The following is a 25,939-nucleotide window of genomic DNA, read 5'->3' on the forward strand; positions in this document are numbered from 1 at the left end:
CGGGCAGGCTGTCAGTGGGGCCGTGCTATCACTGTGCACATGTGCATCTCCTCTATTGTGAAACCTGTGGCTCCTCCTGTGACTTGTAGGACTTGTCCCTCCCTCAAGCAAAAAAAGTTAAAAAGCACGCCTCAGGTAAATGTGTGATATTAGAGTTTGGAAGGGGCGCCATAAAGACAGACCCATCTGTACAGCGAACCTCACTGCCAGCGGCAGCCTCACCGTCCTGCCCATAACGATGGTCTCCCTGGACTCACTACGGTAGGGGGTGCTTTAATTAATTTATTTTTTAATTCATCAGTTGACTGTGATGGTTATGTCGGGGGGTCGGCGTCCCTTGTGTGTAACCGCAGTCCTGTCTGTGCGACCGACCCACCACTAGCGGTGCGCACACTGCTGCGGCTATACGTAGATGGACAAACATCACATGGATGAATACATAGGAGATCAATAGGTGCATGTATATACAGTATGTGTGCATTGTTTTAATACATATTATGTTTACATTTCTTTTTTTCCCCTATATAAGAAAAATATAATATCTATGAAAAGATATAGATATTGTATGTTTCCTATATAGATTTTTTTTTACTAGATGGATATATATTATGTAGACAGTTATTACTTAACTACAATCAATAACTTGATGTATAAAATAAAAGATCTCCAACCTTATAATACATATTATGGAGTTGTTTTTTTTATTATTATTTATTTAATAGATATTATATTGTAGATGGACCTGAGCTAAATGTTCCATGTGCAGATATTTAAGATGTTCTGTAACTTTTCTATTTTTTCATTTTTTTTTTACTTATTTTTTTTTAAAGATAGATATTACTTAGACAGGTATATAGATGGGTGTGAACAGATATGAGATAGGTATTACATAGGTAAATGGACAGTTTGAATAGATAGATAAATAGATGATAGATAATAGATGATTGATAGACGATAGACAGTAGATCTATAGATAGATAATAGATAGTAGATCTATAGATAGATAATAGATAGTAGATCTATAGATAGATAGATGATAGTAGATATATAGATAGATAATAGATACTAGATCTATAGATAGATAATAGATAGTAGATCTATAGATAGATGATAGACAGTAGATCTATAGATAGATAATAGATAGTAGATCTATAGATAGATAGATGATAGTAGATATATAGATAGATAATAGATACTAGATCTATAGATAGATAATAGATAGTAGATCTATAGATAGATGATAGACAGTAGATCTATAGATAGATAATAGATAGTAGATCTATAGATAGATAGATGATAGATAGATAATAGATGATAGATAATAGATAATAGTAGATATATAGATAGGTAATAGATAGTAGATCTATAGATAGATAATAGATAGTAGATCTATAGATAGTAGATCGATAGATAGATAGATAGATAGTAGATCTATAGATACATAATAGATAGTAGATCTATAGATAGATAATAGATAGTAGATCTATAGATAGATAATAGATAGTAGATCTATAGATAGATAGATAATAGTAGATATATAGATAGATAATAGATAGTAGATCGATAGATGATAGATAGATAGATAATAGTAGATCGATAGATAGATAGATAGATAGATGATAGATAGATGATAGATAATAGATATGAAATGGATACATAACAGATATGTGATGGTCAATAGTTGGACTAAAAATGTTCTGCATGTGTTGAATGTATTGTTCTGTAGATATGAGATGGGTAGATATGGGGTAACTTAGCACTAGAGGATATATGGGGAGATATTGGCACAGACAGGTCTCCGTTTTGGGATGGGTGTGACCTGTAGATATCATTCATTACCGAAGTACTAAGAATTCCTGTAGATGATGCTCCGTCCTGGATACAGCAGGGTTTCTGCTCTCTGGTAATGGGCCCCGTTAGATGAGGAGCCATGGACATTGTGATGTACACGCCATCATTTACTTTATTAATGTTACAGAAGTTTGCTGTTTTTTTGTTCCTCTCCTTTCTTGCTCTGATTGCACTTTGCACGGTCCGAGCTGTAGTTGACACGCCGATGTTATATGCTAAGTATTAATCATTCCTAAAATATTGATCTTCAAACAATGAGAAACTGTTTTGGGGCCCAGACAGAACGGTGGCAAATAAAATATATATCTGGATGAAATCTTGCTCCATATGATAGTACACGTCATTTAATGTTTCCTAAAGTTTATTACATCATAACTGATTACATTTTAGTAAGAAGTAGATGTTCGGGAGAGATGGATTGGTGCATAGATATTACATAGATATTAGGGTTGCAAATAGATATTAAAATAATGGAAAAAATTATCATATTTACATATTGAGACAAAATAGATAGATACAATAGATACAATGGATAGATACAATAGATAGATAATAGATAAATGATAGATAGATAAAGAGATAGATGAGAGCTGGATGAATGGATGAAGTGATAGATAGATGATAGATAGATAGATAATAGAGAGATATATGATAGATAGATAATAGATGATAGATGATAGATAATAGATAGATAGATAGATAGATGATAATAGATGATGATAGATAGATAGATAGATAGATAGATAGATAATAGATGATAGATAAATGATAGATAATAGATAGATGATAGATAGATGATAGATAGATGATAGATAGATAGATGATAATAGATGATGATAGATAGATAGATAGATACTAGATAGATGATAGATAATAGATAGATGATAGATAATAGATAGATAGATAATAGATGATAGATAATAGATGATAGATAATAGATGATAGATAATAGATGATAGATAATAGATGATAGATAGATAATAGATAGATGATAGATAATAGATGATAGATAGATAGATAATAGATGATAGATAAATGATAGATAATAGATAGATGATAGATAGATGATAGATAGATAGATGAGAGCTGGATGAATGGATGAAGTGATAGATAGATTATAGATAGAACGATGGATAAGTCCTGAAAAAATGTCAGGACTTTTCTGAACTCCTTATTTAATTTCGGTTGTTGGTTACAACCTGGGGTCTGGCACCATATGTATTTTGTACATTTTCTTGCATTTTTATAGATAGCAACCGGTGCATCTCACAAAATTAGAATATCATCAAAAATTTTATTTATTTCAGTTCTTCAATACAAAAAGTGAAACTCATATATTATATAGAGTCATTACAGAGTGATCTATTTCACGTCTTTATTTCTGTTAATGTTGATGATTATGGCTTACAGCCAATGAAAACCCAAAAGTCATTATCTCAGTAAATTAGAATACTTTATAACACCAGCTTGAAAAAATTATTTTAAAGTCTGAAATGTTGGCCTACTGAAATGTGTGATCAGTAAATGCACTCAAAATTTGGTCGGGCTCCTTATGCATCCATTACCCCATCAATGTGGCGTGGCATGGAGGCGATCAGCCTGTGGCACTGCTGAGGGGTTATGGAAGCCCAGGTTGCTTTGATAGCAGCCTTCAGCTCATCTGCATTGTTGGGTCTGGTGTCTCTCATCTTCCTCGTGACAATACTCCATAGATTCTCTATTGGGGTTAAGGTCAGGCGAGTTTTCTGCCAATCAAGCACAGTGATACTGTTGTTTATAAACCAGGTATTGGTAGTTTTGGCAGTGTGGACGGTGCCTTGGAAATCAAGGTCTCTGAGTCTGGAGGAAGAGTGGAGAGGCCACAATCCAAGCTGCTGGAGGTCTAGTGTGAAGTTTCCATCTGCTGGTGTAGGTCCACTGTGTTTTATCAAGACCAAAGTCATCATAGCCGTCTACCAGGAAATATTAGAGCACTTCATGCTTCCCTCTGCGACAAGCTTTTTGGAGATGGAAATGTCATTCCCCAGCAGGAATTGGCACCAGTCCACACTGCCAAAAGTACCAATACCTGGTTTACAAACAACAGTATCACTGAGCTTGATTGGCAGCAAACTCGCCTGACCTTAACCCCATAGAGAATCTATGGAGTATTGTCAAGAAAAAAGTGAGACACCAAACCCCACAATGCAGATGAGCTGAAGGCTGATATCAAAGCAACCTGGGCCTCCATAACCCCTCAGCAGCGCCACAGGCTGATCGCCTCCATGCCACACCGCAGTGATGCAGTAATTGATGCAAATGGAGCCCCGACCAAGTATTGAGTGCATTTACTGAACATACATTTCAGTAGGCCAACATTTCAGAGTTTAAAACCATTTTTTCAAGCTGGTGTTATAAAGTATTCTAATTTACCGAGATCATGACTTTTTGGTTTTCATTGGCTGTAAGCCATAATCATCAACGTTAACAGAAATAAACACTTGAAATACAGTGTGTCTGTAAAGTCATGGTGCACTTTCTCTGTCCTAATCATATCAGACCTGTTCATGAGGAGAGATAACAAGAACCAATCAAACAACACAAACTCATTTAAGCTGTTGCTGAGCCCCAAGTCAGATTAACCCGTGATAAACTGAACTCTGATTAATACAGTGCCAGGTCTGGGACATCATCATGCAACCACAAGCTTATGCTATCGTTTGGATGTGTGTAGGGCAACAAATGGAACCCACACCGAACTGCACTGAATAAGTATGAAACTGGGAGAGTTTTTCTTTTATTTGGAGCAGATTTCACATTTCTATCTTTTTTTTGTTGCTTTCCAGTGACTGTTTAAAAGTGCGCCATGACTTTACGGACACACTGTAGATCACTCTGTTTGTAATGACTCTATATAATATGAGTTTCACTTTTTGTATTGAAGAATTGAAATAAATTAACTTTTTGATGGTATTCTAATTTAGTGAGATGCACCTGTATATAGATATTTGGAGTTAACCAAAACTTATATAGAAGCTATTGGCGGAACTGCCTGCCGGCTTGTGCTATCAGTCTTGGACAAGTATAATTGCACAGAAACAGATCTTCAGCAGCTCCCCCTAGTGGCCACTATAGTATCTGCTTGTTGCAGACTCAGCCTATGTCCCTTTAAATAAAAACTGTATTGTTACAAATTGGAGAACATGCCGGCCCCTGCAGAACCTCTTGGCAATTAGAAATCATACGGTTACAATATGTTCTGCATACTACACTTAGGGCTATGCTTTTCTTTTTCCGTCAAAGGCTCATCCAACTTAAGTTGCGATCTTGCAGTATACATATATCTCTGGAGGAAAAAGCTGGTGAATGATAATTTTTGCCAGTGCATCGAGCATGAGTAGGTGCCAAATTTAGACACATTGATAAGCGGAGCCCTTTTACCTTCATGTAGCTTTGGTGATTTTTTTTTTTATGTCATTGTGTTTCATTAGAGCAAAACAGAATTCTACTTCTGTTACTTTTATAGTATCTCCCTTTCCCTGCTATGCAAAATTCTCTCCCTTGGGGCAGTAAGATGCACAGAATGAGCGCCAATGTGGGCGATGGAACTGTGCGGGCCGTGATCCAAGAAGCAGAAGGCGGCACCAATGACGCACAGGTCTAGCCTTTCTGTCGACGTATTGGACTTTCCTTTTGCAACTGCATCGCTTTCCCATAGGGCTAGTAAAGTGGTAAAAATAATAAATGTCTACTGCTTGGGAGACGTATGTGTGAGATATAGAACTTGTGCAATTGCTTTTTATTCTGAGAAAAAGGGGAAACTAAACTACAACCCTCAGCAGAGAGCGATAGAAAATAGTCATGTTCCAGTAACATAAAAAAAATATCCTAGCTTACCCAAATCCAGAAGGACAGATTCCGACATTCCTTTAGGCGGCTGAATTCACGCATATTATTTACATTATCAATACATTTTTTTATTGTTGAGTTCACCTTTAACTGGGACTGGTATATTAGCCCCAGTTACAGGGGAATTTCAGCTTCCTGGCTGCATAGCAGAGCTGACTCGTTCTTCCAGAATCCATCAGCTCCTGCTCCCTCTCTACATCCAGTGATGACATGTCCACTGGGTCCTGAAGAGGAAGCACTGTCAGTCCTACAATAATTACAATATTAATACATTTTTTTATTGTTGAGTTCACCTTTAACTGGGACTGGAATAGTAGCCCCAGTTACAGGGAAAATTCAGCCTCCTGGCTGCATAGCAGAGCTGACCCATTCTTCCAGAATCCATCAGCTCCTGCTCCCTCTCTACATCCAGTGATGACATGACCACTGGGTCCTGAAGAGGAAGCACTGTCAGTCCTACAATAATTACATTATTAATACAATTTTTTTATTGCTGAGTTCACCTTTAACTGGGACTGGAATAGTAGCCCCAGTTACAGGGGAAATTCAGCCTCCTGGCTGCATAGCAGAGCTGACCCATTCTTCCAGAATCCATCAGCTCCTGCTTCCTCTCTACATCCAGTGATGACATGACCACTGGGTCCTGAAGAGGAAGCACTGTCAGTCCTTATGTGTATACACAATGCTTGTTCAACATTGTGTGCACACTGATCAGGAAGGCAGACGTGGTAATAAATCTATGTGGCGAGTCCGTCTGTGTCTGACAGCCAGCTCCCTGCCTCTGCAGCTGCACAACTACTACAAGCTGCTTACTCTGCACTGACATTTTAAAATGTCAGTGGAGAGAAAAGTGTGAACCGCCCGGACGTTTAATGTCTATAGGCCTATCAGAAGTTATCATACCAAAAAAAGATTAATGTTTCCCTATAAGAAAAAATAATGATGTGAAAAACTATAGGTATTACAGGAAAAAAATGATTTTAAACTGAAGTGAGTTAGAATTAATGGGTGATAGATTATCAAATATTCTGAATTATTATCTGGATTATTGGATAACCATCAACAATATGATGCAAAATGGTTTCTGAATGTATTGTCAGCTGCTCATTAGTTTCCATTATATACATGTTCAATCTTAAAGGGAAATATCACTTTAATCATGTAGTCTGATCGGCTAGTCTCAGGAGGAGCTGAGTGGAGTGATGCGCAGGTTGTGGGAAAAGATTCAGTATATTATTCTCTTAATTAATAACTGATCAATCGATAGAAAAGCACTTACGAAAGTTTTGGTTAACAAGGAATTTACCTCTGGATTATAGCAAGTTTATTACAACAGTTTCTGGCTATAGTGTAAAAAAATAAAAATAATAATAATTATTATTATTTATATAGTACCATTGATTCCATAGTGCTGTACATGAGAAGGGGTTACATACAAATTACAGATATCACTGACAGTAAACAAACTAACAATGACAGACTGATACAGAGGGGCGAGGACCCTGCCCTTGCGGACTTACATTCTACAGGATGGTGGGGAAGGAGACAGTAGGTCGAGGGTTGCAGGAGCTCCGGTGTTGGTGAGGCGGTAGCTCCGGTGTTGGTGAGGCGGTAGCTCCGGTGTTGGTGAGGCGGTAGCTTCGATAGTGATGAGGCAGCAGCGGGGTCAGTGCAGGCTGGTGGCTTTCCTGATGAGATGAGTTTTCAGGTTCCGTCTGAAGGATCTGACTGTGGTTGATAGTCGGATGTGTTGGGGCAAAGAATTCCAGAGGATGGGGGATATTCGGGAGAAGTCTTGGAGGCGGTTGGATGAGGAGCGAATAAGTGTGGAGGAGAGAAGGAGGTCTTGGGAGGACTGGAGATTACGTGAGGGAAGATATCGGGAGGTTACTTCAGAGATATATGGAGGAGACAGGTTATGGATGGCTTTGTAGGTCAGTATTAGTAATTTGAACTGGATACGCTGAGGGAATGGGAGCCAGTGAAGAGATTTGCTGAGGGGGGAAGCAGAGGAGTAGCGAGGAGAGAGATGAATTAGTCGGGCAGCAGAGTTAAGGATGGACTGGAGAGGTGCAAGGGTGTTTGCGGGGAGGCCGCAGAAAAGGATGTTGCAGTAGTCAAGGCGGGACATGATGAGGGCATGCACAAGCATTTTAGTAGATTGACAGTTGAGGAAAGGACGGATTCTGGAGATATTTTGGAGCTGAAGGCGACAGGAGGTGGAAAGAGCTTGGATGTGCGGTTTGGAAGACAGGGCAGAGTCGAAGGTTTCTCCGAGGCAGGGGACTTCCGGTACGGGGGAAAGCGTGATGTCATTAATTGTGATAGATAGGTCAGGTAAGGAAGATCTATGAGATGGAGGAAAGATGATGAGTTCAGATTTGTCCACATTGAGTTTGAGGAAGCGAGAGGAGAAGAATGAGGAGATGGCTGATAGACACTCCGGGATTCTGGACAGCAGAGCGGTGAAGTCTGGGCCAGAAAGGTAGATCTGAGTGTCATCAGCATAGAGGTGGTACTGGAATCCATGGGACTTTAATAAATAATAATGTAATAATAATAATATATATATATATGTATTCTCACTTCTATCATGTGTCTTATTCGTCAGCGCCATTTCAGGAAGTGTGATGAAGATATGAATCGACTGTTAGGAAGTTTTGTGTTAGTGCCCAGTGCCGTGCTCTGACCGTTGTAAATGACTTTTGTATTTTTCTTTTTTCTCCACAGCATCGACAGTACTTTTAGTTGCTTGGTAAGTCATCCCTATATGTTTATACTTATATGTGTATGTGTGTAAATAGGGAAAAGCCACATAGAAGTAACAATAAACTATATTAAGGATCTGGTATATAATTTTTAGTAATTAGCGGCGGCAAGAAAAAAAAAAGGGGGGGCTAAACTGTGGATTAGTGAATTTGCTCCTTTACTTTTAAGGAACAGAAGCTTACTATTTTCTTGTGTAGCACATTGCTACCTGGAAACTTACAACAAGCTGTTGTTGATGGATCCTCTATTATTGTTGTCACTGTTTAGTTTATTGTTATGTTTTTCGCCTGCTGAGGTGATGTCCCGTATACCATTTTCAGGTCCAGCTCACTGATAGTCTCTGCCCAGTAGAATGGAGCCTGGAAACTAACAACAAGCTGTTGTTGATGGATCCTCTGTTATTGTTGTCTCTGTTGTGTAGTCTATTGATATGTTTTTCCCCTACTGAGGTGATGTCTTGTATGCCATTTACAGGTCCAGCTTGCTGATAGTTTCCAGGCTCCATTCTACTTGGCAGAAACTAACAGCAAGCTGTTGTTGACTGATCCTGTTAATATTGTGTCTCATTAGTTTATTATGTTTTCTCCCTGCTGAGGTGATATCCCATATACCATTTCCAGGCTCTGTTATACTGGGCAGAGACTAACAACAAGCTGTTGTTGACGGATCCAGTTATTCTTGTCTCTGTTTAGTCTATGGTCATGTAATCCTCCTATTGAGGTGATGTCCTGTATACCATTTTCAGGTCCAGCTCGCTGATAGTTTCTGCCCAGTAGAATGGAGCCTGGAAACTTAACAGCAAGCTGTTGTTGGCGGATGCAGTTAATATTGTCTCTGTTTAGCTTAATGTTTTCCCCTACTGAGGTGATATCCCATATACCATTTCCAGGCTCCATTATACTGGACAGAGACTAACAATAAACTTTTGTTGATAGATCCAGTTATCCTTGTCTCCGTTTAGTCTTTGGTCAAGTTTTCCCCCTACCGAGGTGATGTCCCATATACCGATTACAGTTCCTGCTTGCTGATATTTTCTGCCACGTAGAATGGAATCTGGAAGCTAACAACAAGCTGTTGTTGACTGATCCCGTTAATATAGTCTCTGTTTAGTCTATTCGATTTTTCCTCTACTTAGGTGATGTCCCGTATACTGTGTTCAGGTCCAGATAGCTGATAGTATCCAGCTGCCATTATGCTGAGCAGAGACTAAAGCTGCTGTTGACTGATCCCGTTATTATTGTGTCTGTTTACTCGGACTTAGTGGATTTTTTTTGTCTGATGATCAGCACTTTTTGCATCAATTGCTTAAAAATCCAATATTGGCCGATGAGGTCTGAGATGTATGTTCAACTAACAAACGGCTGTTCTACGGCCCATTTTTGTGGATAGGCATTAGTAATGGTCACGGCAGGGTGTTACACTTATTAATCCGCCATAGACCTATACATAGTTCCACTACCACTTCCTAAATCCTTCTCCCTGTCCTGCATGGGCGGGATACATGGAGTTTCTTATATCAACCAATGAGATTGCTGCTTTTATTTTGCAACGGGTCTTAAAAAAAAGAGAGCTCTCATCTGATTGGTTGCTATGGGCAAGTTCCATCTCCACTGCTCACAACTACCAACTTCTGAGCTTCCACCTCTCCATTGTTTCCCAACATACATTACTAATTTTTAGTGTAGTCCCCTCCGTATCTTTAAAGATTAGAAATGATTATATTTTCTGGCATATCAGACTTTATTTACCACAACTGGCCTTGGTAACCATTGCAACCAATCACAGCGCAGCTTTCATTTTTCCAGAGCCATTTAAGAAATGAAAGCTGAGCCCTGATTGGTTGCCATGGACAACGAGGCCTTCTTTGAGAAATGAGGCCTGCTCGTGTTAGTTAGAGTCTTGAAATTGAGGACTGTGAAAACAAATGAAAAGTGAACTGGAATCTATTCCTTTTCCTCCATTTTGTCCAAGAATGACAGACGCTGTAAGGAAAAGACACCTCTGGTCATTTTCCATTACCACTCCTTAATAAATGTTGTGTTGACTGTCGTGTATTGAAATAAATAGATGTCTGTGTAAAACGTGGTCTATCTGTTTTTTTTTTTTGTAAAAATAGAAACTAATGGTTTCCAACCTGTGGCAAGAACTACAAGTCCCTATATGACCAAGGCATATTATAACCTTATAACGAGCCTGTTCCTTCGCAGGGCATGCACGCTTTTCCTCAATATCCTGATATGATGCTTCAAGACTTGGAGAACGTCACCAAACATCCCGGCAACTTACCACAGACCATTGAGCCTGAGCCTCACTTAGGTAAAGCACACATCCCTCCCTCCATCCTCCATTACTACACATAATACTTTGGGTATTAATATCACGACTATTTGATAGTTAAATGAGGAAGATATCCGACGAGCAAACAATGGCCGGCTGTGTATCTACCGGATTTGCCATAAATGTCTGACAGGCGGTGGCCTGAGATCTCCACCTACCGAGAGAATGGTCATTTGATCCCCCGATGAGATATAAGGGTCTAAAATTGGGGACCAATAGTCCATTTACAGTGCACGATGTGCAACTTTTATGACCGCCGACTAATCAACATTCTAGCCGGTTGTCTCATATCCTAAACAGGCCGATCCCGCTTCAGATGCTGTCTGAACGATTTGTAATAAATCATTCAGTGCACATAGGCAGCCATTGTTCTAGGCAGCACAGGTCCTGTTTCGTCGGGTGAAACGATCTCAGCACGAAAGATTGTTTCACCCGACGAACAAGCTTTTTGTCAAATAATTGGACTGCAAGATCATTGTGAAAAGAGCGTTCTTAGGCAAGAGTAGAAATGGGTAGAGCTGGCAATGCATGTGCGGTTTGTGACCCTCCTGATTTTACACTTTCCGTGTATCATGACCCGATGCCAGAACTATGACCAAATCTTGAGAGCATCATAGGCATATATATACAAGGCTGTCCAGTTCAAATCAGGAGACTGGTGCCTGACCCGGACCGTGATACACGGATGACTGATTTCATCCTTAGTCTGTGTAATTTATGGATACATGTGCAAAATGCTTTATAATTAGGGGACAGTCAGATGATCGTATAAATTGGACCGAGATCTGACCTCAGTGCTCCGACATATAGAAATATATGAAGCCTTCATGCTCTTGGGTCAGGAAAGCCTCCAGCCAGTCCGTGCATTGCATTCAGATCTCGGTCAGCTAGTCCGTGCATTGCATTCAGATCTCGGTCAGCTAGTCCGTGCATTGCATTCAGATCTCGGTCAGCCAGTCCATGCATTGCATTCGGATCTTGGTCAGCCAGTCTGTGCATTGCATTCTGATCTCGGTGAGCCAGTCTGTGCATTGCATTCAGATCTCGGTCAGCTAGTCCGTGCATTGCATTCAGATCTCGGTCAGCCAGTCCGTGCATTGCATTCGGATCTCGGTCAGCCAGTCCGTACATTGCATTCGGATCTCGGTCAGCCAGTCCGTGCATTGCATTTAGATCTCGGTCAGCCAGTCTGTGCATTGCATTCGGATCTCGGTCAGCCAGTCCTTGCATTGCATTCGGATCTCGGTCAGCCAGTCTGTGCATTGCATTCAGATCTCGGTCAGCCAGTCCGTGCATTGCATTCGGATCTTGGTCAGCCAGTCTGTGCATTGCATTCAGATCTCGGTCAGCCAGTCTGTGCATTGTATTCGGATCTCGGTCAGCCAGTCCTTGCATTGCATTCGGATCTCGGTCAGCCAGTCTGTGCATTGCATTCAGATCTCGGTCAGCCAGTCCGTGCATTGCATTCGGATCTTGGTCAGCCAGTCTGTGCATTGCATTCAGATCTCGGTCAGCCAGTCTGTGCATTGTATTCGGATCTCGGTCAGCCAGTCCTTGCATTGCATTCGGATCTTGGTCAGCCAGTCTGTGCATTGCATTCAGATCTCGGTCAGCCAGTCCTTGCATTGCATTCGGATCTTGGTCAGCCAGTCTGTGCATTGCATTCGGATCTTGGTCAGCCAGTCTGTGCATTGCATTCAGATCTCGGTCAGCCAGTCCTTGCATTGCAGTCAGATCTTGGTCAGCCAGTCTGTGCATTAAATTCAGATCTCGGTCAGCCAGTCCATGCATTGCATTCGGATCTTGGTCAGCCAGTCTGTGCATTGCATTCGGATCTCGGTCAGCCAGTCCGTGCATTGCATTCAGATCTCGGTCAGCCAGTCTGTGCATTGCATTCTGATCTCGGTGAGCCAGTCCGTGCATTGCATTCGGATCTCGGTCAGCCAGTCCATGCATTAAATTCAGATCTCGGTCAGCCAGTCCTTGCATTGCATTCTGATCTCAGTGAGCCAGTCTGTGCATTGCATTCAGATCTTGGTCAGCCAGTCCTTGCATTGCACTCGGATCTCGGTCAGCCAGTCCGTGCATTGCATTCAGATCACGGTTCTATTTATATGGCTGTCTGACTGCGTCTTTAAGATGATGATTGACGCGTCACAACGTTATAAATGTCTCTCTGAGCTTAACAGTTGTGGTATATGACGAGTCTGACTACAAAAAAAAAAAAAAACAGTAATGAAACAAGACAGGGAAATCTCCGAATTACATGTGACCATTACTCATCAGACCGCAGCAGGCGTCTTAAAGAGCCCCAGTCACCAGGTCCCCGTTTCTGCTTAAAAAAAATAAATAAAAAAAAAATATACATATATAAAAATGTTGCTGCCATTGAATGGAAACATTCAGAAAAGGTGTTTAGCAGCAAACTAAAAACATGCTATTTTCCAATGCTAGGATAAGTGACATGACACATCCCTAGACCTGGAAGTAGGGGGCTAATTGTAATGGGGTCCCTTCTCCTCCATATCCTCCCTGCCAGATACTGATCTCCCATCCTTAGGCCACAGATCTTTTCTCCTGCATGGGGCATATAATACAAAGACCTTGTTAGGGCTGGAGGTGGCATGCAAATAATCCTCTAGGAAATTTGCAAGACTGTTGTATGGAAAGCGGGAGCTGGCAGTTCCTTAACAGTTCCCTAACAAAGGAAGCTCTGTGCCCTCCCTTCTAATAAACCCTATCACTAACATTACAGTCTTCATTATCTCCATCACTGTATGCTTTTATTGTAGTAGCGTGGACGGCACTGTTTTTCCCCTTACTTTTTTTCCATGCTGAAAAAAAACATCATGTTAATAATTTGGTTGTTTCAGCCTCGCTAATGGAAAAAAAAAATACCCAACCTACACAAAAACCGTGTGAAAAAAATAGTTGTCGTTTTTACAGTAGCTTTTTATGCCTTAAAATTTGTTGCAAAAACCACCAAAACCTCAGGGTTTATACGAAGCAGGGCTGTAGAGTCGGAGTCGGTGTCATGAAAATTGAGGAGCCGGAGATTTGGCTTACTGACTCCACAGCCCTGGCAGGACTGTAGAGTCGGAGTCGGAGCTCATTTTGGTGGAGTCTGAGTCGGTGTCATGGAAATTGAGGAGTCCGAGTTGGAGGTTTGGCTTACTGGCTCCACAGCCCTGATACCAAGTATGGACGTTCTTCCTTATGCATAGGACAGGTGATAACTTTCTAATCACTGAGAATCCGACCTCTGGGACTCCCACCGAAGACGAAAATCTGCTCCATTGATTCTCCATGACAATGCTGGAGCTGACAACTATCTCCAGCAGTGCCATGGACCATGGGTGAAGAGGAGGTGTGCATGATTGACCACCTTCATTCAGTATGGGGTGTGTAGTGCCCCATTTTGAGTATCAGCAGTGGTGTCAGAAGTCGGACCTCCAGCAATCGCGATCTCCTAACCACAGACACACTTCAATATTTAGGTTTGAATCATAGGTGGCAATTCGGTTCTGAAAATTCGACATTGTGCAGTTTTGTAAATGTTATGTTGTGCACTGTATTTCTTCTTTGCCTTTTTAAGCAAGAAAAGCTGCATAAAAGCCATCCCTCCTAACATTGTGATACTTAAAATATTCAATATTTTAGCCAAGTGTTAAAAAAAATGCTAAAAAGTAAGAATGTTGTGAAAAATAGAATCTAAATCACATTAATATGTGGCGTGACTGCCCTTTGCCTTCAAAAAAGCATCAGTTCTTCTAGGTACAGTTGTACACAGGTTTTGAAGGAACTCGGCAGGCAGGTTATTCCAAACATCTGGGAGAACTAACCGCAGATCTTCTGTGGATGTCATTTGTGCAATTTTACACAGATTGGATGATGTTAAGATCAGAGATCTGTGGGATCACTTCCAGGAATCTTCGTTCCTTTTTGCACTGGATGTTTGGGGTTGTTATCCCAATGCAGAATATATCTGGAGACAATTAGATGCCTACTTAATAGTATTGAATGATGGATAGATATCTGCCCGTATTTCTTAGCCTTGAAAACACCATAAATCCTGACCAAAAACCCAATATCATTTGTTGAAATGCCACCCTCAAAACTTTCAAGGAATTTTTCCACGAAGACAGCTTCTGTCCAAACTTCTCTTAACAGTAGATAGGTCTAGCTGAGTCCCAGTGGTTGCTGCCAGTTCTTGGCTGATGGCACTGCTGGACATCTTCCAGTTTCAAAAGGAAGCAAGCTTGATGTGTCTGTCTTGACTAAGTTTCCTTGGGCAGCTCTCAACATTGTCTTGGTGCTTCTTCAAAACAGCTTGAAACCCCAATGAGCTTTGATCTCTTTTCCTGGGAGAGACCTTGCTGATGGAGTATAACTACCTTCACAACCTCACCTTTATAGCAGAGTTTGGCGGTTCCTCACCCACTTTTAAGCCACCTACACAGCTTTTTCAACTACTGTGCTTCAGCCTAGGTATCAAAATGATGATCATTTTCTCCTGGTTGGTATAATTGGTTACTCATACACCTACAAAACCCCTGACTTTGTGCAAACGTAGAGCCCTGATTTCAACATCAGGTCTGGCACTACAGGAAGAAACAAAAGAATGCGTGCTAGCAATATCCGCAGAAGATCTGTGGTTGGTTCTCCAAGATGTTTTGCATTTATTCCATACGACCGAACCGAGAGTCACAAAACAAGTATGTGTCAGGTCTTCTTGCTCTAGTTCAGTGATTGTGCATTATTCTTTTTCATTAATTCCTTCCTCTTGATTTGTAATGGGTTGATGTCTTGTTTTTCGGATTTTAGACTTTTTTTGGAACTTGATGGAACATGATGTCTGTTATGAGGAGTACGAGATTAGCCAGCTAACACCACTCCAAAATGTTCAAGATTCCACCTACATGCAGGAAAATTACCCCCATTACTACCAGGATAACAACCAGAACCTTAGCGGAACGTCTCCTTGTCTGACTCAATGTCCCATGCCTGAGGATCCATACAGTACGGAGGTAAGAATCCCAAAGTGCACAGGGAGTCTTTTTTCTGAGTTTTCAGAGCATAAACTCAAGGTTTTAAGATTTGATAAGATTCCACTGCAAAAACTTCATGGCGCACAGTGTGAACTCAGCAATTTTGACAAGACTGGACGACCATCTGATATAGTTGGGGGCTTCTTCATACTTGTCAGGGGAGAGGAGAATAATGAAAAATGGGAACGTGGAAAAAAAGCCCGTTCACCATAATTATATAAAGTCCACTATACAAGAAATCATGTTCTGAATAAACATGGATAGATGCAAAAAGAGAAAAGTTCCAGCTTCTTGTAAAAAAAAAATTACAACTTTATTTGGTTATTAAAAATGAATTCCAAAAATATTTGAAATAAAGAGACAGGAAGCACAAGGCAACGCGTTTCGGAACACAATACGGCGTACTTAGTCAATGAGAAGAATTAGATAGTTGGAATTTCAGTGGCGATACGCAGCGGCTTTTTCCTCTCTTCCCATCGAAAATACTCGGACGAGCCAAGAGTTAACTTGTATTTAAAGCCAGTTCTAGACTAGACAAGTCTGAAAATGGCGTAAATTTATTAAAGTGGTTCATGCTGGGTAACAAATTTGGCGCATCTTTAGACACTTTGTCTAAATTTTACAAAAATTTTGGCTTAATTTGTGACACATTTTACTCCTAAATTTAGTTGTCGCATTTTACATAACACCAGTTTTTTTTTTTTTTTCAAATAAACCGCAGAAATGAAAAAGATCTGAAACTTGATGCAGCAAATTTTGGCTTTTTCTTTTGCAAGGGTAGACACAAACGCATTAGCAAAAGCTCCAAAAATGTTCCTATTGATTTAACAACCTTGGCTCATGTGTATTGTGACTTGTACATGGTGTAGGATCAGAGTGGTGAATCCAACTTCATCTTCTCACTTTAATATAGAAAACGTTTATGAATAGTGATCCATGTGTCACTTCAGTAATCCCCCTGCCTAAGCCCGTCTGTGGTATTAATACGCATCATTCAATAAACCCTCTGCCTAAGCCCGGCTGCGGTATTAATACGCATCATTCAATAAACCCCCTGCCTAAGCCTGGCTGCGGTATTAATACGCATCATTCAATAAACCCTCTGCCTAAGCCCGGCTGCGGTATTAATACGCATCATTCAATAAACCCCCTGCCTAAGCCTGGCTGTGGTATTAATACGCATCATTATATAAACCCCCTGCCTAAGCCCGGCTGTGGTATTAATACTCATCATTCAATAAACCTCCTGCCTAAGCCTGCTTGTGGTATTAATACTCATCATTCAATAAACCCCCTGCCTAAGCCTGCTTGTGGTATTAATACGCATCATTCAATAAACCCCCTGCCTAGCCTGCTTGTTGTATTAATACTCATCGTTCAATGAACCCCCTGCCTAAGCCTGGCTGTGGTATTAATACTCATCATTCAATGAACCCCCTGCCTAGCCTGCTTGTTGTATTAATACTCATCGTTCAATGAACCCCCTGCCTAAGCCTGGCTGTGGTATTAATACTCATCATTCAATGAACCCCCTGCCTAGCCTGCTTGTTGTATTAATACTCATCGTTCAATGAACCCCCTGCCTAAGCCTGCTTGTGGTATTAATACGCATCATTCAATAAACCCCCTGCCTAAGCCTGGCTGTGGTATTAATACGCATCATTATATAAACCCCCTGCCTAAGCCCGGCTGTGGTATTAATACTCATCATTCAATAAACCTCCTGCCTAAGCCTGCTTGTGGTATTAATACTCATCATTCAATAAACCCCCTGCCTAAGCCTGCTTGTGGTATTAATACGCATCATTCAATAAACCCCCTGCCTAGCCTGCTTGTTGTATTAATACTCATCGTTCAATGAACCCCCTGCCTAAGCCTGGCTGTGGTATTAATACTCATCATTCAATGAACCCCCTGCCTAGCCTGCTTGTTGTATTAATACTCATCGTTCAATGAACCCCCTGCCTAAGCCTGGCTGTGGTATTAATACTCATCATTCAATGAACCCCCTGCCTAGCCTGCTTGTTGTATTAATACTCATCGTTCAATGAACCCCCTGCCTAAGCCTGCTTGTGGTATTAATACTCATCATTCAATAAACCCTCTGCCTAAGCCTGGCTGTGGTATTAATACTCATCATTCAATAAACCCTCTGCCTTAGCCTGGCTGTGGTATTAATACTCATCATTCAATGAACCCCCTGCCTAGCCTGCTTGTTGTATTAATACTCATCGTTCAATAAACCCTCTGCCTAAGCCTGGCTGTGGTATTAATACTCATCATTCAATGAACCCCCTGCCTAGCCTGCTTGTTGTATTAATACTCATCGTTCAATGAACCCCCTGCCTAAGCCTGCTTGTGGTATTAATACTCATCATTCAATAAACCCTCTGCCTAAGCCTGGCTGTGGTATTAATACTCATCAGTGGTATTAATGGTGGAATTTTTCTTTCTACAGCCGTTTAATCCATATCCTCAGACCTATACGTTATCATGTAATCTCCGGAGTCCTTCCCGCTCTGAAGAAGATGACTTTGCAGATCCAAATCTAGAGGTGTCCGACAGCGATTCTAGCAGGGATTCGCCTTCTGGCTTTGGGTGTTGTGAACCAGGTATTTGAAGATTTGTCGTATTTTAAATACAGCAGAATAAGTCGCATAATACGGTGTATATATCTATCTACCAAAAGGGTTTAGTGTTATACCTTCTCGAAGATTAAAAAGATTTAAAAAACAGTGTCACACTAGTCTACAGGTCGGGTTCGGTATTGCAACCCACACAAATTTACTTTAAGGCTATGTACACACGCTGCGGATTTTGCTGCTGATTCGCAGCGTATTGGCCGCTGTGGATTCGCAGCAGTTTTCCCTGAGTTTATAGTACCATGTAAACCTATGGAAAACAAAATCCGCAGTGCACATTCTGTGGAAAAAAACGCGGAAACGCTGCATTGTTTATTCCGCAGCATGTCAATTCTTTGTGTGGATGCCACAGCGGTTTACAGCTGCTCCATAATAGGAATCCGCAGGTGTAAATCCGCAGGTGGAATCCATACAAAATCCGCTAAAAAATTGCGGTAATTCCGCAGGAAATCCACAGTGCGGTTTACCTGCGGATTTACCAAAATCAGTCTGGAAAAATCCGCAGAGTAATCCGCAGCGTGTGCACAGATACCCTCAAGGAGCTGAACTGCAACAGAAGACACAATCTGAGGACACGTGTTGGCGCTGTTTCTTCTTAATCTGTGCAACCCATTTAAGAGGAAAGGGGTTACACTTAAAAATAAGAAAACTTGGTATGCGTCCTATATTTTGTGACTAGTTTCAGTCTAAGGCCGGCGTCACACATGCGAGTTTTACGGACGTAAGAGCGCAGAATCTACGTCCGTAAAACTCGCAAAAAATACGGCACAATTATTCTCTATGCCCCTGCTCCTATCTGCCGTATTTTACTGATCAGTATTATACGGCTTTCTACGGCCGTACAAAATCGCAGCATGCTGCGTTTGTCACCGTACTGCGCAAGAAATACGCCAATGAAAGTCTATGGAAGCGTGAAAAATACGGATTACACACGGACAAGCAGTGTGACTTGCGAGAAATACGCAGCGCTGTTAGAGAGAAAAGCCGGTAATTCAGTGCGGTGTACAGTAAAATCACACTGACAGCTTACAGTAGAATAGGTAGAATAAATGTGTACACATAGAATAGGTATATATATATATGTCAGTGAGACACATATATGTATATATATTAATATTTATTCCAGCGCTAGACAGCTTGAAAGCCGGTAATTCAATTACCGGCTTTTTCCTTCTCCTTCCTAAAACCCGACATGATTTGAGACATGGTTTACATACAGTAAACCATGTATTCTCTCCATTTTTTTTGCAGATTCCACACTACTAATGTCAGTAGTGTGTATCTGCAAAATTTGGCCGTTCTAGCTCTTAAAATAAAGGGTTAAATGGCGGAAAAAATTGGCGTGGGCTCCCGCGCAATTTTCTCCGCCAGAGTAGTAAAGCCAGTGACTGAGGGCAGATATTAATAGCCTGGAGAGGGTCCATGGTTATTGGCCCCCCCCTGGCTAAAAATATCTGCCCCCAGCCACCCCAGAAAAGGCACATCTGGAAGATGCGCCTATTCTGGCACTTGGCCACTCTCTTCCCATTCCCGTGTAGCGGTGGGATATGGGGTAATGAAGGGTTAATGCCACCTTGCTATTGTAAGGGGACATTAAGCCTAATTAATAATGGAGAGGCGTCAATTATGACACCTATCCATTATTAATCCAATTGTAGTGAAGGGTTAAATAAAACACAAACACATTATTTAAAATTATTTTAATGAAATAAAAACAATGGGTGTTGCAGTATTTTATTCAACGCCCAATCCAGTCACTGAAGACCCTCGTTCTGTGAGTAAAAAAACATAATAAACCAACAATATACTTACCCTCCGCAGATCTGTAACGTCCAACGATGTAAATCCTTCTGAAGGGGTTAAAACATTTTGCAGCAAGGAGCTGTGCTAATGCAGGCTGCTCCTCGCTGCAAAACCCCAGGGAATGAGGCTAAAAATAGATCAATGATCTATATTTAGCTTTATTTGCGGTGAGGCGCCCTCTGCTGGCTGTTCATAGATCGTGGGAAATTACCTAGAAAGCCAGGGAGCTTTCTAGGTAATTTCCCACGATCTATGAACAGCCAGCAGAGGGCGCCTCACCGCAAATGAAGCTAAATATAGATCATTGATCTATTTTTAGCCTCATTCCCTGGGGTTTTGCAGCGAGGAGCAGCCTGCATTAGCACAGCTCCTTGCTGCAAAATGTTTTAACCCCTTCAGAAGGATTTACATCGTTGGACGTTACAGATCTGCGGAGGGTAAGTATATTGTTGGTTTATTATGTTTTTTTACTCACAGAACGAGGGTCTTCAGTGACTGGATTGGGCGTTGAATAAAATACTGCAACAACCATTGTTTTTATTTCATTAAAATAATTTTAAATAATGTGTTTGTGTTTTATTTAACCCTTTACTAGTATTGGATTAATAATGGATAGGTGTCATAATTGACGCCTCTCCATTATTAATTAGGCTTAATGTCACCTTACAATAGCAAGGTGGCATTAACCCTTCATTACCCCATATCCCACCGCTACACGGGAATGGGAAGAGAGTGGCCAAGTGCCAGAATAGGCGCATCTTCCAGATGTGCCTTTTCTGGTGTGGCTGGGGGCAGATATTTTTAGCCAGGGGGGGGCCAATAACCGTGGACCCTCTCCAGGCTATTAATATCTGCCCTCAGTCACTGGCTTTACTACTCTGGCGGAGAAAATTGCGCGGGAGCCCACGCCAATTTATTCCGCCATTTAACCCTTTATTTTAAGAGCTAGAACGGCCAAATTTTGCAGATACACACTACTGACATTAGTAGTGTGGAATCTGCAAAAAAAATGGAGAGAAGACATGGTTTACTGTATGTAAACCATGTCTCAAATCATGTCGGGTTTTAGGAAGGAGAAGGAAAAAGCCGGTAATTGAATTACCGGCTTTCAAGCTGTCTAGCGCTGGAATAAATATTAATATATATACATATATGTGTCTCACTGACATATATATATATATATATATATACCTATTCTATGTGTACACATTTATTCTACCTATTCTACTGTAAGCTGTCAGTGTGATATTACTGTACACCGCACTGAATTACCGGCTTTTCTCTCTAATATATGTGTCTACTGACATATATATATATATATATATATATATATATATATATATATATATATATATATATATATATATATATATATATATATATAGACAGTATATATATATTTTCTTTTCTTTTTGGGACACATGGATCACTTCTATAGCGGTATGTTGGTTTTGCTAGCCTGCGAGAAAACCACGCAGTACGGATGCCATACGGATTACATACGGAGGATGCCATGCGCAAAAAACGCTGACACACCCTGCCTACGGAGGAGCTACGGACCACTTTTTTCGGGACTTTTCAGCGTATTACGGCCGTAATATACGGACCGTATTGTTTTACGCTGTGTGTGACGCCGGCCTAATAAGAAAAAAGTCATACTTATATTTCCAGTGTCTGAACTTGCCCGGAAGTGCCATGTGCCTCGTTATCACTGCTGTCACTGGGTGGATAGAGCGATCACGAGTCTAGATGCCACTCGATCGACTGCTCGTAAATGCAGAGAATTCATATGACATGTAGCCACTTCTTCAAAGATGAAGGTAGACAGAAGTCAACCTAAAGCCCAGCCTGTTGATCTAGAGACATATGCTAATTGTCCCATTAGGGAAAAATTCCTTCCTGACTCCACATACAACAATCAGACTACTTCCCTGGATCAACGTCCCATCACAGAATCTAGTACCCAGATTCTGTAATATGGGTCAAGAACGGCATCTAGGCTACTTTTGTAGTGAATCAACCATTACAACATCATGTTGAAGACTGTTTCATAATCTCACTGCTGTTGCAGGAAAGAATCTCTACTCTCGCTGCCCTTACAGTAAAGAATCCATAATTTCACTGCTCTTACAGTAAAGGATCTATAATCTCATTGCCTTTACAGTAAAGAATGCATAGTCTCACTGCTCTTACAGTAAAGAATCTATAATCTCAATGCTCTTACAGTAAAGGATCCATAATCTCACTGCTCTTACAGTAATCTATAATCTCATTGCCTTTACAGTAAATAATCTAATCTCATTGCTCTTACAGTAAAGAATCTATCATCTCATTGCTCTTACAGTAAAGAATATATAATCTCATTGCCTTTACAGTAAAGAATCCATAGTCTCACTGCCTTTACAGTAAAGAATCTAATCTCAATGCTCTTACAGTAAAGAATCCATAGTTTCACTGCTCTTACAGTAAAGAATCTATAATCTCACTGTTCCTACAGTAAAGAACCCATAGTCTCACTGCTCTTACAGTAAAGAAACGATAATCTCACTGCTCCTACAGTAAAATATCCATAGTCTCACTGCTCTTACAGTAAAGAAACCATAATATCACTGCTCTTAAAGTAAAGAATCCATAGTCTCACTGCTTACAGTAAATAATCTGTAATCTCTCTACTCTTACAGTAAAGAATCTGCATCTGTGATGATTGAATCTTTTTCCTCTATATGTAGAGGACGTCCCCCTATCACCATAGCAGGCGTAGGTGTAAACAGATCATTAGAAAGATCTCTGTATGGTCCATTCATATATTTATACATTCGAATAAGTTTGCACCTAAACATTTCTTTTTTTCCAATCTGACTAACCCCAAGTTTGATAACCTGTCTTGGTATTAATCACCTATTCCCTTAATAACCTTGGCCTGTTTGTTAGGCAATCCCTACATGCGTTGCGCCTGTCGAACAGCCACGGGCACTCGAACACATTTTTTGAGCATGCCGAAGACACTCGGTTACCACCCAAACATAGTTAGATAACACCTTATCCCAGCACATTCGCTCATAGCTCCTGTGAAACCCCTTTAAAACAAAATGGGTCGATCTTTTCTTCTTATGAAGAAATGACCTACAAGGAGACCCAAGGATTTCACGAAGCTCCAAGTACTGTAGTAGTTCACATGAAGCTCACGCATATTAAATATGGAAACTAATGACCTCCTGAAGGTCCTGCACAGGGCTCGTTAGCCTTCTGTTTCATCAATGAATGACAGTTTCTTGGAGTTGTAGGGTACCAAAAAAAAGTAAATTGCCTGCTAGCTGTTATCAGAGGATCATTAGTCAGTGACAGTGTGTGTTCCATCCACTGTAAATACTAATAAACGATAATCGTTATAGGACTGTCCTATAAATCAAGTAAGACGATGACCCCGGTGACGTACACATGAATCAAAATAGCTACCATAAAGCACAGCTGCAAATCACTAGTGTAGGCTTTCCTCATCATGATTTTATTTTTCCAACTCTAAGGACTTATAAAACTCTACAAAACTTAACCACCATATTGTATTTTTTTCTTGAAGGCGTTCGTAAGAAGGTCCGACTGTACAAGTTTCTCCTGGAGCTCCTCCAGAATGGCGACATGAGAGATTGCATTTGGTGGCTGGACCGGGAGAGAGGGACCTTTCAGTTCTCCTCAAAGCACAAAGAGCTTCTCGCTCACAGATGGGGGCAACAAAAGGGAAACCGCAAAAAGATGACCTACCAGAAGATGGCCCGTGCTCTACGCAACTACGGCAAGACTGGCGAGATCAGGAAGGTGAAGAAGAAGCTGACATATCAGTTTGATAACGTATTACTGAGCGAAAGGAAAGCGGAGTCCACCATGCTCCCTCTCTTGTAAGCCAACCATCATCTACTGACTTGTCAATTTTTATAAACTCTTTTTTGTTTTCTTATTTCTATGAAGATTAGTGGACATCACAATGGCAGGTATATAGGACTATCGTCAACATCTTCATAGAATATCATAGTAAGTGAAGGAAGACGTAAGGCCTAGAATCCTACCAGCGACCTTCTTCACGACTGGCATCTGACAACCATCTGGTTCATGGAGGAGGAACGTATAAAGACTATTAATTTAGGGGGGAAAAAAGTTTATTTTCCATCAACTGAAGGATGAAACCCAACAATGTTCCTTAAAACCAGATTATCACCACCAATGGTGCCTGAAGAGCTCGTGCCCACTTCCAGGCCTTATCCTGACACAAGTGGACTTTGCGTGATCTTCGTTTAATAATATACTGATCTCTTTTTCAAGAAGGTCTAAAAACACCAAGAGAACCTCTACTGTAAGAGAATTTGTGTTCTTTGATATTTTGTTTCCTTCCCTCTAAATGTCTTCTGGTAAGATCATTAGATTTCTTCTAAAAAAATATTTTACCCCCACATTTCCATTTCTTTTGTCCGTTTCTTTTCTTCCATATTGGATAGATTAAAAATACAATTAAGAGACTTGTGATCTTGTATGATTCTAGTGAAGCTCAAGCACCAGCACTGCCATATATATATGGATCCTTTAGATCTACTACTAATTGTCCACTCCTTTAGACAGACCATCAGCCACCCAGGCAGGTATCATGCGCCCTAATAGTACACATGCTTCAAATTCAAATATTGTCTCCGTATCTTTTAACGCTGAAATGAGAGGCACTGGACAACCTTCAAAGGGAATCTGTCACCAAGTTTTTGCTATCTCGACTAAGAGCAACATGTTATAGAGGCAGAGATCCTGATTCCAGCAATGTATCAATTATTAGACTGTTAGTGCTGTATTGATTTAAAAAAAAATAAAAAAAAATCACTGTTTCCTCTGCTGCAGATCGTCCAGTTATCTGAACTTTGTATAGCTCCTCCCACACCACTGATTGGCTGCTTATGTACAGTGTAAGCAGAAAGCTACCAATCAGTGGTGAGGGCGGGGTTATACAGAGCAGGAAGACTGCATGGCATGAGACAAGTAGTCCTCTACTCAGTCTCTTGCTGATAAATAGTGATTCTATTGAAATTACATAAAGCAGCCTAATAATTGACATCGCTGCAATCAGGGTATCTCCCGCTATAAGATGATGCTCTCAGATCAAATAGCAAAAAAAGTAGTTGAGGAAATGAATGACAATGTATGACACTAGGATCCAAAGTAAAGTCATCTTAGGTGACTATAGGATCCTCATTACTGAGTCAATAGAAATATATTGACAACCTTGAACATTCTAGGTCCAGACATCATTTTTTTTCCCATGCAAAATCATGATGTAAAATAATAAACACAGACACCTTTGATGTAACAGTAATTCTGTGCAAATCGAGAGCAGAAGGGCGTAATAGCATTATACTCATATGGTACTAATGTGATATATGGAGGGCCAAAGTCACACACATTGTATATAGAACATACGGGGGAGACTAGGAAGGGCCTCATCTCTTTCGAGTGGCGGTTTTATGTATATACTTGTATTTTTAAAGGGATGTTAATGTTGAAATTGATGTAAATGGTTAAGTGTTTTTCTTATTTTAAAAAAAAATAAAATGTGTTTAAATCATTAAA

At 40.6% G+C, this 25,939-nt stretch overlaps 1 protein-coding gene across 1 annotated transcript; it reads left to right on the plus strand.

The window, feature by feature from the left end:
* The first annotated feature begins 134 nt into the window (after nucleotides 1-134).
* Nucleotides 135-25,939, plus strand: LOC138651901 (transcription factor Spi-B-like). The gene is made up of 6 exons (XM_069742496.1): nucleotides 135-261; nucleotides 8,470-8,494; nucleotides 10,716-10,824; nucleotides 15,670-15,872; nucleotides 18,352-18,505; nucleotides 23,916-25,939. Exons 1-6 carry the CDS (start codon nucleotides 140-142, stop codon nucleotides 24,233-24,235), a joined length of 933 nt encoding a protein of 310 aa, XP_069598597.1. The 5' UTR covers nucleotides 135-139; the 3' UTR covers nucleotides 24,236-25,939.

The sequence above is a fragment of the Ranitomeya imitator genome, chromosome 10, assembly GCF_032444005.1.
Source record: "Ranitomeya imitator isolate aRanImi1 chromosome 10, aRanImi1.pri, whole genome shotgun sequence".
NCBI lineage: Eukaryota > Metazoa > Chordata > Amphibia > Anura > Dendrobatidae > Ranitomeya > Ranitomeya imitator.